We start from the raw sequence: 19,140 nt of genomic DNA, 5'->3' as shown, positions 1-19,140 counted from the left end.
TGATGATGTCTGGGATTTTTTGTATAGCGTACAGTTCTGTGTATGGTTCCGTCAAGCTGTTACTAGTTTGTGGGACAGCTCTCCAGTTTTGGCACAAGCCCCCAGATGCTAGTGAGGAGGACACTGCAGGGTTGACAGGACTTGGTGTACCATTGTCGCTTCCTGTACCTAATCAAGGCTAGGTGGTCTCTCCAATTGCATTTCATTTTGACTTTTATCAATTTGGTACAACTGAGTGATTTGTTAAGGCATTTCGGAGGGCAGTTAAAAGTCAACAACATGGTTGTGGGTCTGGAGTCACAGTAATGAGAGCAGATTTCCTTCTCTCAATGACATTAGTGAACCAGATGGATATTTAGGAAAATTTATAATGGTGTCCTGAAACCGTCACTGAGACTAGCTTTTAATTCCAGATTTTATTTTATTAATTTGATTCATTAATTTAAATTTCACCAGCTTCTCCGGTGGGATTTGAACCCTTGTCCTCAGAATATTAGCCTGGGCCTCTGGATTAATAATCCAGCGACAATCCCATTACACACCATCTCCCCGTAGCCTCTGTGTTTTACAAATTGCGTTTAACTGCATGCATGACCAACTACAAATTCAAAAGCAAACTTAATTTCAAACCAAAAAAACATGATCCTATATTATAGCTGAACAGATTTTTTAACGGTGATGGGAGAAATTATTGCCCAATAGTGTACAGTTTCATTTATAAAACTAGAACAGGGAAACTGTTCAATGAAGATTCAATTCACTTTTGGGCCTTTAAAAATGCATGGTTATATAAAAGAACAGAAGATATTTGATGGGGCTCGCACAGTAGAGGAAAGTCTGTAGGCAATTCTCTCCTGAAAACTGATAGGCCTTGTTGCCATGGTGGTTGACTTCAGATAGGCTCAACAATATTGATAGCATATGCTGAAGACCATGACGATGCATTAGCAGGTTAACCCTTTTATTTCTAGTTTGTAGATTTTATACTTCAAAATTGCAACAGATTTAAATTAAGCACATAGTTTAAAGAATATAGCAGCTAAACAGCCCAACAACTGATTTATTTCTAACAAATACTAAAACTGCATCGCCATGAAATGTCCTGGTGTGCCGGATTTTTTTATTCCAAGCTGGAGCACACAAAACAAACCCACGCTCGCAGAGGAGCCGCAGGAGGCAGGTTCGGCCTACCTGAATGATCAGGCCTCATCAACAGTACTGTTCGCTGACTTTGGTCGAAACACCCAAGGGGTCAGTGAGAAGTGGTTGCCGAGCCATTAAAATTGAGCAGTGGGAAGGTGCCACTGAGGAGCAACAGGAAAGATCCCAGGCACAAGTTAAGTGTTCCAAAAGAGGAATCCTTGCTAAATTAGTCAAAATAATTCCTGCGGGACCAGAGAGGCCAGTTGGGAAAACCATCATCATTGCTCACCCGCTCCACCTTCAGGTTAAAATAGCAGATGGGATATCATTGGACTCCTCTGTGCATATCTAAAGTAGTGCTGATTGGCTTCAGGAAGTGCCCCTCCCAAGTCCAGGCAGAAAAGAAGGGAGTACGTCTACTTCAGCTGCCCAGCTGACCTGTTTTGTGCCACGCATGGAGCCCTGTGTGCTAATTTGTGCAACCAAAATGATTGGTACAGAACATGGGAATGCCACATGTTAACATTCAACAATGATGCAGAATTACAAGTAGCCACATCACTTTTCCACCAGCATGCTGCACTGCTCAATGACAAGATTTCAATGGAATTTGCATATGGTCACAATTATTGTATCCAGTACATAGTTAAGTAGATCACAGACCAGTTCAAGCATGCTGTAGATTTTCTTTACTGTTATAATTCTTTTATGCTCATTGCGAAATTTTGCTGTAGCTTTCATGTACCTGGGAAACTGCTTGCTTTTAGAAATGTGTACCATAACACATCCTTCATTCACTGAATGCAATTCTCCCACACAAGTCGGTAGATCCAAAGTTGCACTCCTGATCTGTGCTAAGTTCCATTTCACCTCAGTGCCAAGGATGTAGGAGTGAGGAAATTGGGCCACTTCAGATTGTTATCCAGAAACCACCGATAGCAGCGTGCATGTGTGAACGTGAAGGAAGTATTAGACACAGCCATTATGACCCTGTAGCAGAATTACAGGCTCACACACGAGGAGTAGTCCCTTGGATAATACACCAGAAGGGGACTTGTGTCTAGGGTATAATACCCCAGAAAACATAAAATCTCAGAGTGAGAAGCGAGGGGTGGGCCTCTCTATTTAAAAAAGATAATTAACTTTATTTTCTCCCTAATCATCACACACAACATCTCGAAGAAGCCAGGCACCAGTTCCATTTCTAGTTGTCTATGACTGGCTAAGTAGAGTGAGGTAATTTACCCAAAGTTTCACCCGAGCTCTGTACGTTTCACAGTGCTGGAGCCGAAATCGGGAACTGCTGGCAGCAACTAATCACATGGCCCTAAGAGCACTGCTTGTGATTCTTTGAACCTAATAAACTGCAGCGACATCTAACAGAACATGTCTCATGCTAATACAGCTGCACATCTGGGACCAGCATTTTCTTCATATTATTGTGCAACAAAGCTAAAGAGAGAGTGACTGCCTTGGATAAAAATCAATTAAAAATCAGTTACGACCGAAAAATTACACAAAATACAAAGCCGTTCTAGTTGGAAGCAATAATCTTTAATCAGTCCATGGGAACTACCCTCTTTATAAATTATGCATCATACAAGTGAGATTTGGGAATTTTTTTTAAAATGAAAATTATTTTAATTTTGAAATTAAGGCACTATGGAAAATCATAAGCATATAGGAGATTATTATGTACAAAGCTTGCCGACCAGAATAATTGTCATTTAACCATTACAGGAATGCATGGTATGTATGTCACACACAAACATCAATATCTCCCAGTTAAAAATGCAATTCTTACTGCTCTCTCCCAAACAGCAAGACTGTAGCATCCCTTAATTCAGTGGGTAGTTCTTCTTTCCATTTTCAATGTATGGGTCTCCGACAAGGCCAGCATTTACTGCCATCAGAGTTGGTTACGTCAAAATTGTGTGGAACTGGAGATGATTTGCCAACTCTGGCTGGAGGCATTCCCGCATGTCATGTGACATTCTGACCACATGACATCTGAATGCGTGATGTCCAATCACAGGGAGGCTAAAGATGGTCCCGCATCAAAGATGAGGTCCCTGGTATTTGAGTACTTTTTGCGGGTGGTGACTCACTGAGATTCTACTCAGTGGTGGCAACTGGAAACCTCGGTCAGAGTTAGCCTGAAGCAAACTGGACTGCACAAAGGGCAGCAGGCTTGGCACTTGGGGAGTTTCTCACTGGTCGTCTCGCCCTAACCTCAATTCACCAACATTTTTAGACCACTCACTGAGCTCGGATCCAAGGAAGAAGGACTGTCACAAAATTATAGGTTGAGACCATTTTCAAGCAGCTCTCATGTAACCCCACCCTCACCAGTTCAAATATATATCCCATTCCCTTTCCAATGAAGTTTTATTGCTTCATACCAATAGCCACACGATGAAGGATTCGACAGTTCAATTCCTCCGTTCAAGAACCATCCTCCTCCTTTCCTCAATTTTCTCCAGCTAATATCATTAGCCTCTATTCCCTAGTTCTCAATTTACCCATTAATGGAAAAATCTATCATTTACCCACAGTTAAGGACCTCAAGATTTGACTCACCTCTTTACCAGCTTCTCCTTGCTCAGTGCCATTCCCACTCACCATGTTGTGCTACTCCCAGTTCAGGAGGACATGCAAGTCTCCATAACCATTTGCTAACCATTCTCCCAATCCTCCACTCATTGCTGCACTCTGCCTCTCAGGACCCAACCCATTGATAGTGTTTCCCCCTCCTTTTCCCAATCCCCTTCTTTCCTCTCTCCTAATCTGCCATTCACAGATGCCTCTTCCCGACGCTTTCATGCTCCACAAATCCACATTCCATAGTCCCCATCTCTTCCCCAATGCCCCTCCCCCTGCAGAGTCACCCCCACCCCACTCCCCCATCTCTTCCCACAGCCCCTCTCAATCCCCCATTCTCTCTCCAACACCCCCTCTGCCTCCGGTTCCCATCTCTCCCCAGAACCCTCCAGTCCCCCATCTCGCCTCAAGCCCTCCCCAATCACTCCAAGACTCCCAGAACCCACCCAGTCCCCATATGTTGCCCCAGAATCCCCCACTGTGCATCTCTCCCCAGGAACCCCCAGCCCCTACCTGCTGAGACCCACAGACCCCATCTTTGCCCCCCCCCCCACAAGTCCCCCAGTCCCCATCTCTCTCCCCAAGACTCCCAGGCCCCATCTCTGTCCCCCTCCAGGACCCCTAATCCCCATCTCTCCCACCCCCTCACCCGCAGCCCGAGACCCCCAGTCCCCGGAAACTGAAAATAAAGGCAGAAAATGCTGGAAATGCTCAGCAGATCAGACAGCATTTGTAGAGATGGCAAGAAGTCTTCAATCTAAGATATTAACTCTATTCTCTCTCCATAGAAGCTCCCAGACCTGAACATTTCCAGGAGCTTGTTTTTGTAAGCAACGCATTACCTAGTCCAGCTCTCCAATCCTCTAAAGGTTCAGTGGTGTTTTCCCCAACTCTTGCATCACCTACACCCTCTGCAAATCCCCCCACAACTATGGACCGCCAAGCCTGTCCTATCTTTCCCTCTCCTCCTCTCTTTGAATAAGGCGTTCATCATACCTTCTTATATCTTCTTTGGCTTAATAACTCTTAACAAAAATAAGAAAATCTTAATACAAAATCAAAATACTGCAAATACAAATAGTAAATGCAGGAAGGATCCAGCATTTGTGGATAGAGAGGCAGAGTTAACATTTCAGACCAATGACCACTTGTCAGAGCTGGAAAACATTAGAGATGCAACATGTCCACTATAAGTCAACAGCTACCTTGATTACACTTCCTCCTGTAAATTCTGTTTTCGCCACCTCCTCACATCTGTTCTGACACTACCTCCAATATGTGGGCTTCCTCAACCAAGGTTTCCCCACTGCCATGGATTGCAGGGCCCTCAACTGTGTCCATTCCATTGCCCACACTTCTGTCCCCATTACTTCCACATGCCCGCCAAAAATAAAATATTCCGTCCTCACCTTCCAACCAATTCGTTCCCATTCAACAAGTCATCCTCTGCCATTTCCAACACATCTTCCCCTTTGTGCTCAGCATTCCAAAGGGACCATTCTTTCCACAACGCCCCTATCCATTCTTCAATCATCCCCTTCCCACAACACCGTCCCACCCAAGCACAGGAGATGCAACACCCACTCTTTTACCTCTTCCCTTCCAAATGCCCTGGAACCCAAACACTCCCTCCAGGTTAGTCAGTGATGTACTTGTACTTCTTTTAATTTAGTGTACTGTAGTTGCTGTTGACAATGCTTCTACACTGGGAGTCCAAATGCAGACTGAGTGATCACTCTGCAAAACACCACTTTCAGACTGCAAGGAGACATTGAGCTGCCAGGTGCCTATTATTTTAATTCTCCACCCCATTTCCACTCTAGCCTATCCTCTTACACTGTTCCAGCAAAACTCAACACAAGCTTGAAGCTTTGTTCTTCATTGATCCTTGCTGAAAACAGCTGAGGGAAAGCATTGTTTGTAAGAAGATTCTGCAGCGTGGTTTTTGAGAGTGGAGTTTGGAAACCCTTATGTAAATCATCTGGGGGGAGTTTGAGGAAATATCCACAGAAGTCTGATTGTGTGACATCTGCCACTTGGTTCCAGAGTGGGGTGTTGTCTAACCACAGTTAGCTGTTGAGTTGCAAGGACTGTGTAAATGACAATATTATAACGCAATATATATTTTGTTATCTGTGGTATCCTTAAAATCTATGTACATTTGTGAAGTGGGGGTGAAAGAGTACCGTACTACAGTCAAACTTTTCATGTTCAATAAATGTTTTGTTTTTCTGTTGTTAAAAGAAAATTGGCAATTCTGTGACTTTGTTCACCCACGTTTTCTAAAAGAAGGAAAAGTCCAAAGATGTGTGGGTTAGGTTGATTGGCCATGCTAAAATTGCCCTTAGTGTCCTGGGGTGTGTAGGTTAGAGGGATTAGTGGGTAAATATGTAGGGATATGGGGGTAGGGCCTGGGTGGGATTGTGGTCGGTGCAGACTCGATGGGCCAAATGGCCTCTTTCTGTGCTGTAGGGTTTCTGAGATTCTTTCTTTCTGAGAAAAGAGCCAGGGTTCCATTCTTGGTCTTTTGAGCCAGGGTTCCATTCTGAGAGCTTCCTGTCCAGTGGTAACATTAATTGGGAGAGAGAGTTCTGTTAATTAAGTATTTTACAGTCTTCCACACTCAACACCGGGTTCAACAATTTCAGATCACAGCCCCCATCCTCATTTCTTCAAACAATAGGTGTGGGTGATTCAGCTACTCACATTTACACCTCCTCTGGACATTTTTTTTGTGTCTCTATTTATCCCATTACCATCTCCCTTTGCCTTGCACTGTCATCCCTTGTTATTTAATCTCTCCTGCCTTTCCGCCCCATCAAAGACCTTCTCTCTTGTTCTTCCCCACACACTTCTTCCTCCCCCACACTTCTTCCACCACCACCACCACCACCACCACCCACCCACCCCCCCCCCCTCCCTGCCAACAACCCCATCGTCATTGTCTCCGTACTTCTTTTAAAAATGTTAAATATCTCATTTCCAAGCCTGACAATAGGCTATTGACCTTGAAGGTTGCTCTCTCCATAGATGCTGCATGGCCTGTTGGGTATTTCCAACACTTCTCATTGGAATAAATGTTAGATCCTCGTGTTCCTTGAAAAGGAAAATTATACTTGGAACTATTTAGAAATTACACTTTTTGGGCAGAGACTGATTTTTTAATGTAATTTGGCACAAATTTCATCAAGGATGCTTTAACTTTGATACCTTGTTACATTAATGCCAGGTCATCATCAGAATAGACAACACAAAACACACACAGTTGGCATGCACCAAATCAAGTGAATTTTTAAAATCAGCAATTTTGTCTAATTTAAGAAATGTTGCACGCAAATGCAAAACAAACTCAAACAAACATCTCTTCACATAGTTATGGAAAGAAATAAAACAAAAGTTATATTGAAAAACAAAGCTTGTCTTTAGGTAAGAGATGCCACAACAAAAATATAGCACAGTGGATAGTAATACTGAAGCATTTTACGACAATGCATTTACATTGGACTTCCACATGCCACACAAAACATTTTTTTTTTGCAAATCACAACAGGGAAATATTGAAATGTGCCAGATAGTTAATGAACCTTGATATTAACACTTGGTCTTGAACAGGCCTAACAGGATTAATTCATCAGCAAGATATCCCTATTGTGGCAATACTTAGATCTCTCTGCAAAGGTTTCCACTGAAGAGAGGAAATGGGACACACACACACACACATAGCCAGTCTGGAAATTCCAGTTAACATACCTGCCATATTTTATCGGGTCCAAAATCATATGATGATGGGCGCTGTAATAAGTATAGCATTAGAAATGCTGCAATATTCAATTTCCATCCAGAGATGGGAGGTACTTAAAACATTTCAGTTCTACATTTTTAAGTTACTCAATACTTGAGGCTCTTGGTTCCAACAAGCCAGGGGTGGAAATAATAATTCACCAGTAAATAACTTTACTCTGGGACTGGTACCAAAAGCTACTTGTTCCAAGGAAATGAAGCCTCTGGCGGGCAAAACCACACTGCCAAAACCACTATAGCACTGATTGACTAAGGGTGAAAATGAGTTTTATATTTAAGAAAAGTACGGCATGTGTTAAAAATAATTTTCTGCAGCATTATTTCCCCCTTGTGGAAAATATAAAAGAAGCAGACAAGGGAAGGGCTGAGATTAGAAATGAGAAACAACATGTTCAACATGAAGTAAAAGCTTTTCAAAGCACATGGGTAACAGAATAGACTTGGAGAGCTAGATTAGCTCATCAGACTGCTGTAGGAAGGCAAGGCTATGCCCGTTAGTCAAAAAATTGTCAAAACTGGAAGTTGCAAAGCTACATCATATGGAGAAGCAAGGGTAGAGATTAAATGTCACAAACATGAGGCAGATAAGAACACCAGCGTAGATTTATGGTGGAGAAGTTCTACATATATTCAAGGTGGAGGAAAATGGTAAGTAACAAGCAAAAAGGGAACAAGAGCATTGTCGTGCATTTGAATTGGCACAGAATGCCATTGCATTAGCAAGTGCAATACAAAAATATAACTGAACTAATGAATAACTTTCTGTAGGATAATCAGTTAAATCCAGTTGGTTACAGAAATGGTATGGATAATTTTTTTTGTGTGCCTTTGTTATACTTATGGCTTGGTAATTCAAAGATGTTTGGGCACAGCAACTTGCATCATTTACCATTAACCACTCAAAATCATCACAGATTATGAATAAATCATGCTATCCTTACTGCTTATGATTTGTGTAATGCTCCGATCAGTGAATGTAGAAGACTGGTGTCAGGGGCTGGAGGGTACTTGGAAATTGTGGCCGCCAGGTCCATAGAATGTGTTCTTACAAAAGCACTGAATTAATTAAAGTTAAAGGATCGATTTTGGATACCAGTTCCAGATGATCTAAGAGCTTGGTGGCTCAATAAGGAGTGCAAGTCTCTCGAGCAATTACATGATTATTTTCTGGCCTTTTGGAATGCCAGGAAACTATTCCACAGGTGGGAAGTCAGATGTCCCATCAGATTTGCTGAGTCAGTGGATCTGCAGAAATGCCAAGACGGGCAGATTGGAAAGTTTATTTGGGGGGGGGGGGTGGTATTTTCAGTCCTCACCTGAAAAAATAGGCAATCAGATGGACGTTTAGCTATCCTGTTGACACCCAATGGCCTGCCCGATGCAGGGAGCTTATAAATGAGCAAGCAACCTAACATATGGAAATTTAAGTCTTAAACCAATTTTAGGACCTCAATTGTAGTTTTCAGACATTCAGCAGTCTAACCACCAGGCTTCAAAAGGCACCACCCCTGCGTGAACAGAATGACCTAAAGAGGACAGCATTTTCTTTTGTGGCACAGACAGGAGGGTGGCCAAAAAAAAATCAAGTCAAAGCCCCTCTTCAATCCGACCTAACTGTTGGCCTTGGATGAAGGCTGGTTGATTTCCTAACCTCCCACAAGCAAGGAGCTGTAGAGTGTGCCTCCAGCTCACCAGCAGTATAGAGCATATAAATAATGCTCGCCCTTAAAATGGCTTGGCATTCATGTGGGCAACATGGCCACACCCATGACCCAAGCTCCAAACAGATACTTCATCTGAAATGTGACAGTGGGTCACAAATCAACAATTGTTGATTCCACAGAATAGTGCAGTGCATTTGCAGGAAGCAACTGCAGCCGTAACATGATAAGTGTGATTGGGCACGGAAGAGGCATGGCGACAACAATATCCACCCTCCGTGACAGAAAATGAGAGGCAAACACAGGGGGGATTGTGTGATCATGGTGGTCTTTTCTTTAGAGCAACCACATATGGGGGATACCAGTGTGTAAAAAGACAGAATTGGTCAGATTCTAAGTGTTATAGGAACTACAGATGTACTTGTGGTTCAACCGAGATATCCTACATGGGCACAAATGAAAACAGCATGGGTTTCAGCATCTGTAAATTGACAGCATTAAATGGGCATATTGAAGATGTTCTGGTCAGACTACACAATAGGCTGCAGCTAGGACCGGGAAATAAAGCACAAGCAAGCCCTGGATAGCTGGCTAAATGGTTGTTGTCAGCATGGGACGGGGTTCTGCGCTTCACTCATCAGGAAAAGGAGTCAAGGGCCAAAAATTTAACTATTTCAGTTCTAAGCACAAGAGTGCAAACACAAATGTTTAATTCTTTTAGGATCAGAATTATTTTGGAAGCCTATATATTGAAAATTGAGAGAGACTGAAAGTGGTACAGAAAGCTGGCTAAGCACAGAATCCCTACAGTGCAGAAGGAGGCCAGTCAGCCCATTGGACCTGCACCGACAACAATCTCATCCAGGCCTGATCTCCGTAATCTCACGTATTTACCTTGCTGATCCCCCCTGATACTAAGGGGAATTTAGCATGACCAATTAACCTAATCCACACATTTTAGAACTGAGGGAGGAAATGGAGCACCCCGAGGAAACCCACGCAGACACGGGGAGAATGTGCAAACTCCACACAGACAGTGACCCAAGGCCAGAACTGAACCTGGGTCTCTGGCGCCAAGAGGCAGCAGTGCTAACTACTGGGCCATGGTGCTGCCCAAAGGATTGCAACAAATCAAATTAGAATGACATAACTTCTATATATTTAATCCAGGGCCTCACTACAATTATTTAGATATAATGGGTGTATAAAAGCAGATTCTCCTTTAACTGGAGATCCACTTATGGAAGTGGCCACCAATGCTGGGCCCCCAAGGGAAATGTTCAGTGCAAATCTCCAAAGATCTGACACATTTTGAAAGGCATTTCTTGAAATGGCTAATTACCCAACAGGAAACGTTCCTTTTTGCGTATTTATTGCACTGTTTATTATTTGATGAATTGCTCATGCTTTTATCTTTCAGATTTCCATTTAATTAGCTCTTTTTTTTTAAGTAGATGCTTCAGATGTGCTATCTGTGCTCTGAGTTTAATACTCTGCTGCTTCAAAGCAAGTAGCATGATAGTGGTCAATTTATGATCAACCGAGTTGATAAATGACTTCAATTAACCTAGATCGATAAATGACCTTAAAGAGGCTAATTGTAGTTCATACACCTGGACAGTCTTTTAAAAAAAGTGTGGTTTCTGCGAACACAGTTCATTTACAGAAACTGTTGAGGGACAGAGGTACTTTTAAAAACCCAAAATTGTAACGTCCAATAGAAACAAAACAACAAATTGTGGGGCTATAATGAGATCAGTCGGAAAGTAAAAAAAAGAAAAAAAAACCTGCTAAGCATTTCATTTAAATATACGTATTGCTAACTACGAGTTACCAATATCTGACAGTATACAGAATTAAACAATTATTTTAAATGGATCAGGCTATTAAATCAAATAGAAACATTTTTCCTCCAATCCAGCTTTAATTGAACATTTAACAGATGCCAACATTCCAGTAAAAGGAAGAGTGATAGTGGAGTTGTATCCTGTATCATTTCAGCCAGATATGCATAATTTTTATTGTACATGGTACATATATAGTTCCATTGTTGGCTCCTTATTGTTTGTATGTGCTTCACTTTTATTGGTGCTTTCATATTAATGTGCCTGATTTGTCAATGTTTTGGAAGTTTTTAATATTTTAAGTTGAGAATTCTATTTTTTTCCCCCACATTCGGTCAAAAATTGTACGTCAGCTGTCCTTTTGGACTGGGAGAAATTTGGAAGTAAAATCCGAGAAATAAATCGGAAAAATAATCATTGCCTGATCTACTTGACAAATGTCACCATTGCTTCCTAGTAAGCTTTAAGCACACAGCATTAATTTGTCTTTAATGGCAAATTATCAATTCAAAGGTTGGGCTTTTAAATAAACATGAAACTTGCACAGGACTGTTCCCACAGTTTCAGATTAATTGATTTACAGCAATGACATGCATCTTTTTTCAGCATCACACTACAGTAACCTGTTGAAGTAGAGTAAATGGTCTTACCTTCATTTCAATAACTGTTTGAAGAGCCTTTGTCTTTGCCGACTCTGGCTGGATTGGAGTTCTCCTGTGCAGTTCCTGTGGAGGTACACGATCAAAGGAAACTTGACGACTCATTGTTTCACATTTTAAGTAATGCAACAATATATGCTACAGATATAAATTGACTATGTAATAAAATGGAGAAATGAAATGGCCTATATGCCACAGGTCCAGCCTTTTGTTAATCTCCCTAGTACACTGCAGTTTCTATCTAGCTTATATTACAGTCATTGCCACCAGCACATGCGCCATGTCAGCTTCTATCAATAATTAATGTCAATTGTGACAGTGACAGCAAGCAAACGCTCAGACCATTTAATCTAACAGCACAACTTCTTCGTAGTCATCAAACTATACTTCACTGCATTCTTGACGGCTAATTGGTGCTTATTAAACATGTCAATACTTAAACACAAATCAGGAATGTCACAAATGTATTTACTTTAGAAAACTAATTTTCGCTCGTGGAAATTGGCACTCAAGAGTAGGAGGGAATTAAAAATTATGAAGTTAATATTGGATAATTGCACTTAAAAATTTATGATGTTAAAACAGCCCAGCTCTTCCAAATACTACAAAAGTTGAGCCTGACAAAAAAACCTATTTGTTTTTACTTTATTTCAAATGACTGCTAAAATAGTTGAAGAAGAAGTTTATTTATTAGTCACAAGTAAGGAAGGGCCATTCTTTACAGATAGCAACAGAACTATTGATATGGCTCTGTAAAGCCTCTTGGCGGATGATTAAATTTATGCAAAAAAGCCAAGTAACATTTCAGTCAATACTATCAAAGCCACCATTTTGTTTACAATGATAGCAATTTAGTGGTCAGAAATATAAAAGACATTATGCAAAACTGTTGTGACTACACATTAGTCTTTTGGCTCTTGTTACAACTCATTTGACAAAGCATTAATTGCTTTTAAACCATCACTCCCCATATAACCATCATCTGTCCTTCAACTGGCAAGCAGTATTGATGTATTGATTGGGAATTTAGATAGGTACATGATGGAGAAAGGAGCAGAAGACTATGCAGATACGGATGAGATAAAATAGAGTGGAAGGAAGCCAAGTAAGCAGTGTATAAACAGAGGCCAGTTGGGTCAAACAGTCAGTTTCTGTGCTGTAAGTTTTATGTGATTCTATGTAACTATACAGTAAACCCTATGCATCCAATAAAACTTACTGAAGCAGAAATACTTCTATTCCAACAAACACAAGAACAAGTAAAGTGACAACCCTTTGAAGATCAGTCCCATTACAATAAAATGGTATCGGTAAGTAAACATTTAAAACAAATCAACTGAAACAAAATTTTTGTAACAGGGGTATAATAATATTTTATAAATTCATGAAAAAAAAGCACCGCCATTTTAAAAGGGGCCAAATCATCCTGATATAATGTTGTGCAACAAACTCAATTCAAAAAGGACAATGGTAACTAATGAGATCCTCCAATGACTGATGTTTTGTATCAACGTGTAAGCACATCTGGTTCAAATTTAAGAAAATACATCTGTGACAATGCTGGAGAAGAATTCCCGCTACAGCAGCTATAACGGTATATTTTCCCAGCAATCCTTGGCATGGATTTACAACATCAATTGTTCTCGGATATTCCATGAAGCAAGGTCATAACAAAACTCCACAACACGTTAATTACCCCTTCAACTGGAGCAGCACAAAGCGGTTACTAACATTCCAGACTGTGTTCCTTTCATGGATTTTCCAAGTAGACTTAAAATGCAAAGGACATCATTTGAGAACCTGTTTTATCTCTAATATTCTAATAAAACTGGCTAAAAGACAATGAGTCATTGGCATGTTGTACTGATTAAGGAGCACTCTGTTCTTTCTGCATTTAAAAAAGTTAGCCATCTTGATTTGCAGATCCAAAGCTCCTGAAATGCAAGTTAAACCAAACTGCATTGCAGCTGTTGTTTCAAATCAAAAAATCTTCATGCACTGGAGCTAATTATCTAATAACAAAATGCAAAATTTTCAAAGCTATTCTGAGTTATTTGTAATCTTGCTCAAGTGGGGAAACTATTTGGGGGGGGGGGGCGTTTTCAATGGTATTGCACCAAGTTAGGAAATTCTGTTGCAACCCATTGTCAATAACCTGGACAAAGGGAGTTAAGTTCATTCATCATCATCAGGGGAAGGTAGTTAGGGATTAGTTTAAAAATATATCTATATACAACTTATTTACTCTTGTCCAATATGCACACAATTAGTGGCTAATCAAACAAATTGTGCCCAGGTCTCTACCAGTGCAAGTCCGGAGTCACCCATCATCAGGTGTAATAACTTGCACCTGAATTTTTCCTTGCCTAACAGAAGTTGCCCGACCTTCATTTTGCACATGCAGCAATACAGAAATGCACTTCTATGTTGCAGAGAGATACCAAGAATTATATTTAACATAAAAACATTCATTGTTCTGGCCACTAATGGAAACATTCATAATTGCAATCAAGTTAGCTGATATAAACCAGAAACCTTAGTAAATCAGTAAACTAAGGGCACTGCATCACAAAAGTAAGAAGCATGGTGAGTGGCAGCACTTTAGCCTGAGCTGCAGAGACACTTGCATTTGGGAACACATGGGCTACAGAGAAGGGGAGGCAGAGGTCAGAAAGAAAGTTTCATACCTGAAAATCCACCATTACACAATTGAGAAAAGTACCCCCTAGAGACATATGCCATACCCCATTTTTGGAACCACAGGAAGAATTAATTGTATTAATGTATGCCAAAGTAACATCATAAAACCAAGTAAAATACAGAAAATTTAATGCAAATTCTTTCTCAATACGTACTAATATTGTCCATCTTTTTCTGTCTCTGATTCTCTAACATTCAAAAACCCAGCCATTGGTTAACCTGAAACCAGAAATTAATCTTAGGGTCCTCCACTATGCCCATTCCAAAGCATTGATCAAAACTACCATGGTGATGAGACCGAGGGCACAGGAGACTCCGAGCGGGAGACCCCAAGTGAGAAGGGAAAAACCCACAGAGAAAAGTATAAAATTATTTGCATTTTTCTAGTGCCTATCATGACTTCAGGGCCTCCAAAGCATTTTACAGCCATTAAGTGTTTTTGAGTATTGCCACTGTTAAAATGTAGGAAACAGGGCAGCCAATTCATATACATTGTTCCTCAAATAAATAGCAAAATGCAATACTCAAATGGGAAGCAGAGAAAGGATGCAAGTGCTGGAGATTGCAGTGGAAAGATTGAAGAAACTGGAATAAATGGACAGAAGTAGTAGAAAAAGCAAAAGTGAGTGAACAGAAGATAACAACTGGTAGAGGTAAGAGAGCAGAAGGTGAGGAGAAATGCCAAGATGGATACTTGTAACAGCACAAACACAGCATTAGATCTTACTTTCCAGTGCAATGTTCCCAATTTTAGTGGTGGTCCTTGGAACATTCAGGACCATCCAGCGTAAACCCAGTGGTACAGCTTTCCTCAATGCTGTATGCAGGAGACAGAGCTCTCCAAAAATAAGCTGGCAGTAGGAATGGATCTCAGCAAACTTTGAGTTGATTTATTGTCACATGTATTGGCAAACAGTGAAAAGTATTGTTTCTTGCGCGCTATACAGACAAAGTATACCCTTCATAGAGAAGGAAACGAGAGAATGCAGAATGTAGTGTTACAGTCATAGCTAGGGTGTAGAGAAAGGTCAACTTAATGCGAGGTAGGTCCATTCAAAAGTCTGATGGCAGCAGGGAAGAAGCTATTCTTGAGCCGGTTGGTACATGACCTCAGACTTTTGTATCGTTTTCCCGACAGAAGAAGGTGGAAGAGAGTATGTCCGGGGTGCGTGGGATACTTAAATTATGCTTTTCCTAGGCAGCGGGAAATGTAGACAGAGTCAATGGGTGGGAGGCTGGTTTGTATGATGGATTGGGCTACATTCACGACCTTTTGTAGTTTCAGAATCTCTTGCACGACCACATCACCATTAATCTAAACCTCCAATAATCTGCTAATTAGGCAAAAGGATAAAATACCCGTAGGCATTCTTCACATGGGCCAAGTAATATGGATTATGCAGCTCGAACGGTCCAGTTTTCTCAGAATGTTAGCAAGGTTACCACTGTAAATTCTGCAGGCAATATCGTGAATGCAATGTTTATCCTTGCCACAGCATAGATACTGATGCCTGGCTGCCTTTAATGATGTGAAGGATGGGAGGATGTGTCAATTGGAATCAGTTGAGAACACCTTTATCTTAAGCTCCAGAGGTAGAAGGGCAGCAATAACCACTGACAGAACATCACGTCAACATTTAGTGAGTGTTTATATTATGCTCTGTTTTAAGTGTTTGATATGCTAGTAGTTATTATAGAATTATAAATAAATCCTGTTTGAAACCCACAATAACCAACAGTTCAAAACAACAAAAGGGAAACAAATTATGGATCCTACATTGCTGACTTCAGAAATTTCTGAGGATGTTAATGTATAACTGAGGAAATAGTTATCTTATTTGCAGTGTACTTGGTGGGATTTTAAAACGTTTTCAATCAAGTCATTTGATAGCTTTATTGCATTATATGCATTCATCGTGTGCATCATATGTAGGTTTCATTACCTTAAAAGCATACATGATAAAAGAATTTACTACATCATTTTTATACTCAACTGTGGTCAATTTTTATACTGAAAATTCTTGCAACACTTCAACTAAGCAGATCTACATTATGCTTACCAAGATTCCATTGGCATTACAGACAAGTCAGCATTGTCATTAGGCTGACAATCCAACAAAGACAAACCATAGGCTGCATTGTGACTGGGAAACTTAACCCTACGTTGGAAGATGCTCTTGTCCATTAACAGCTTATCATTGTTCATCGGGATAAGATCATCCAATGCCCCCTCATTTACTTCATTAAAGTGTCAAGATATGCTACAAAGATCCAAAGTGTAACAGAGAGTAACTGTATACTGAAAGGTTTATGAACATCCAGTCTCTAAAGCCTCAGTAAACCCAGAGTAAAACAAAACTGCTTTGTCCTGCACTTCAGTTGCTGACCTTCTGCTCAAGGGTTACTTTAAGTGTCCACAACCCCACTAATATAGTAAAAGTAACTCCTGCCTCATTGAGCTCTTAAAGGGCTAAATAGTTACTTTACTCAACATCTACGTCTTAGCACTCAACACAATGATTAACTTTTCAGTAGACATTTTAACTACTTCACCTGACATGTACTGCTCAGTGGAGATCTGTTACAGTATACACACCATGGCATAAACAACAAACGATTTACTGTACTATTTCCTAAAATAAGGAACACAACTAGGAGTTTTAATCATTTGTACGCTGTACTGCTTGCAAGAAGAATTTCATTTGCGTGAAATAAACAAAAGTTTACGTTTCATTGTGCACAAATAAAACTCCTTTCAAGCTACCCTGTGTCTTTGCATTAAAAGGGAAGTAAAGGTAATGAGTTAAAGTCTGGTTTTGGAAAAATATTAAATCATGCAAAAGATAAGTGAGCATTTCATTTTTTCGCCCAAGAGCAAATATAAAATATAAGAGGTTTTTCAAGTCAAGAAGAGCTGAATAGACATAGAAAAGCAGTTCATACTTATGAGGGAATCCAATTTTTGGAGCGATAAATAAATGGAGCTGTTTGGGGCTATTAGTAAAACCAATAGTAAATTCAAGAGAAACATCTTTGTGCAAAGAGTGGTCGGAATGTGGAACTTGCTACCACATGGAGTCGTCGAGGGAAACAGCATAGATCCATTTAAGGTGAAAACTAGATATCTAGATAAGTAATTCCGAATGGGATGAAGGAGTAAACGGATCTGGGAGTACAAATATATACATTGCTAAAAGTAGCAATGTAGGTTAAGAAGGCCATAAAAAGGCAAACAAAGCAAACTAAGGTATATTTCCAGAGGAATAGAATTGAATAGTAGAGAAGTTATGTTAAACTTGTATAAAACCTTAGGACACATTGAGTACTGGGTATGGCTCTGACCACCATAATATTCAGAAGCACCAGGGGAATAGATTTACAAAGATTATACCCGAAATGCGAAATTATACCCATCGGAAAGAGAGAGAGCTGTAAAGGGAAAGAGGAGGGGTGACTTCAAGGTCTTTAATGTTATGAAAGATTTTGATAAGAGTAGACAGAAAGTTCCCACTTATGGGAAGAGCAAACCTAAAAGTCATCAATTTAAGAAAATGACCAAGAAATCAAATGGAGACTATTCTACCTGGAGAATGACGAGAATGTGAAACTCACCGTCATAGGGAATAGATGAGGCAAATAGTATAGATGTATTTAACAGGAGGTTAGTTAAGCATGAGGGAGATGGGAATTGAGGGTGATACTTGTTGAATAAGAATAAGAATGAAAGGCGGCTTGAGTGGGGCTTAAACACTAACATGGATGGGTGGGCCAAATGTCCTGTCTCTATGCAGTAAATTCTATAAGACACAGAATGGGGCAAAGAGATGATGATAAACAGAAGAATGTAAGATATATAAAGATCTGTTTGTTTGTTTTAAATTACATTTCACATTCATAATACAACTTGTTCAAACACCTGACCTGTTGTATTACTTCATTGCTATCAACTACTACCAAAATGAACAGTTACAGCAAGGAAGTGAAACGGGTAAAAGGGATCGGGGTGAATCTTTCAAATGTGTGCGCAAGACTCCTTTCCGATCCAACATGCGAGAAGTTCAAGGTGGAATCACTGTTGGACCTTTAAATGAATCAAGTATCAGGAAATCTCTCCCATGAGAGGAAGCACAAGAGAAGATCCATTAAGTCATAATCACAATGCACCAATGTAACAGGGCATCTAACTCAATCTGGTGCCAGGTTTGCCCTTGCAACCCAGTTCAAAAAATATTTGTTCAAAGTTGCTGAAAGTGAGAACTGATAACAGCACAGTGGTAAATTGATGCCCTTTTGGTTGTCCTTTTTCTGGCACTGAGGTTTAAGCATTGGAAGATAAATGGTGGAAGGAGGACTGAGAACAACAGTGAATTAAAGTGGATGATGTACATTGTCAATCAGGTATGGAAAGAAAATGAAAGGGAGGAAAAGGTTCAGTAGGAAGAGGGGCAAAAGGGAATTCTATTCAATTAAATTTTTAAGATCTACCCCAAAAATTCAAAACCCAAAAAGAACAAACTCCACATTTATTAATTTTCACATTATTAGCCCTAAGTATCTGTAGCAGGTTTAGTTCATATCTACCATACAAGTACACAGGGGGTGGTGCATACATGGAATGAGTTGCCAGAGGCGGGTACAATTGCAACATTTGGATAGGTACATGGATAGGAAATGTTTAGAGGGATATGGGCCAAATGCAGGCAAATGGGACTAGTTCAGTTTAAGAAACCT

At 40.3% G+C, this 19,140-nt stretch overlaps 1 protein-coding gene across 1 annotated transcript in view; it reads right to left on the bottom strand.

Moving 5' to 3' along the window:
* Nucleotides 1–19,140, bottom strand: part of LOC144491587 (ERC protein 2) — a 764,742-nt gene that overhangs the window by 587,106 nt on the left and 158,496 nt on the right. Inside the window, exons 5-6 of the mRNA XM_078209614.1 lie at nucleotides 11,701–11,775; nucleotides 7,495–7,536 (exon numbers count right to left, since the gene is read on the bottom strand). Coding sequence (XP_078065740.1) covers nucleotides 7,495–7,536; nucleotides 11,701–11,775 — 117 coding nt within the window. The remainder of the gene's footprint in view (nucleotides 1–7,494; nucleotides 7,537–11,700; nucleotides 11,776–19,140) is intronic.

Source organism: Mustelus asterias, chromosome 3 (genome assembly GCF_964213995.1).
Source record: "Mustelus asterias chromosome 3, sMusAst1.hap1.1, whole genome shotgun sequence".
NCBI classification, from domain to species: Eukaryota; Metazoa; Chordata; class Chondrichthyes; order Carcharhiniformes; family Triakidae; genus Mustelus; species Mustelus asterias.
This window is presented reverse-complemented; position numbering and strand designations above follow the sequence as displayed.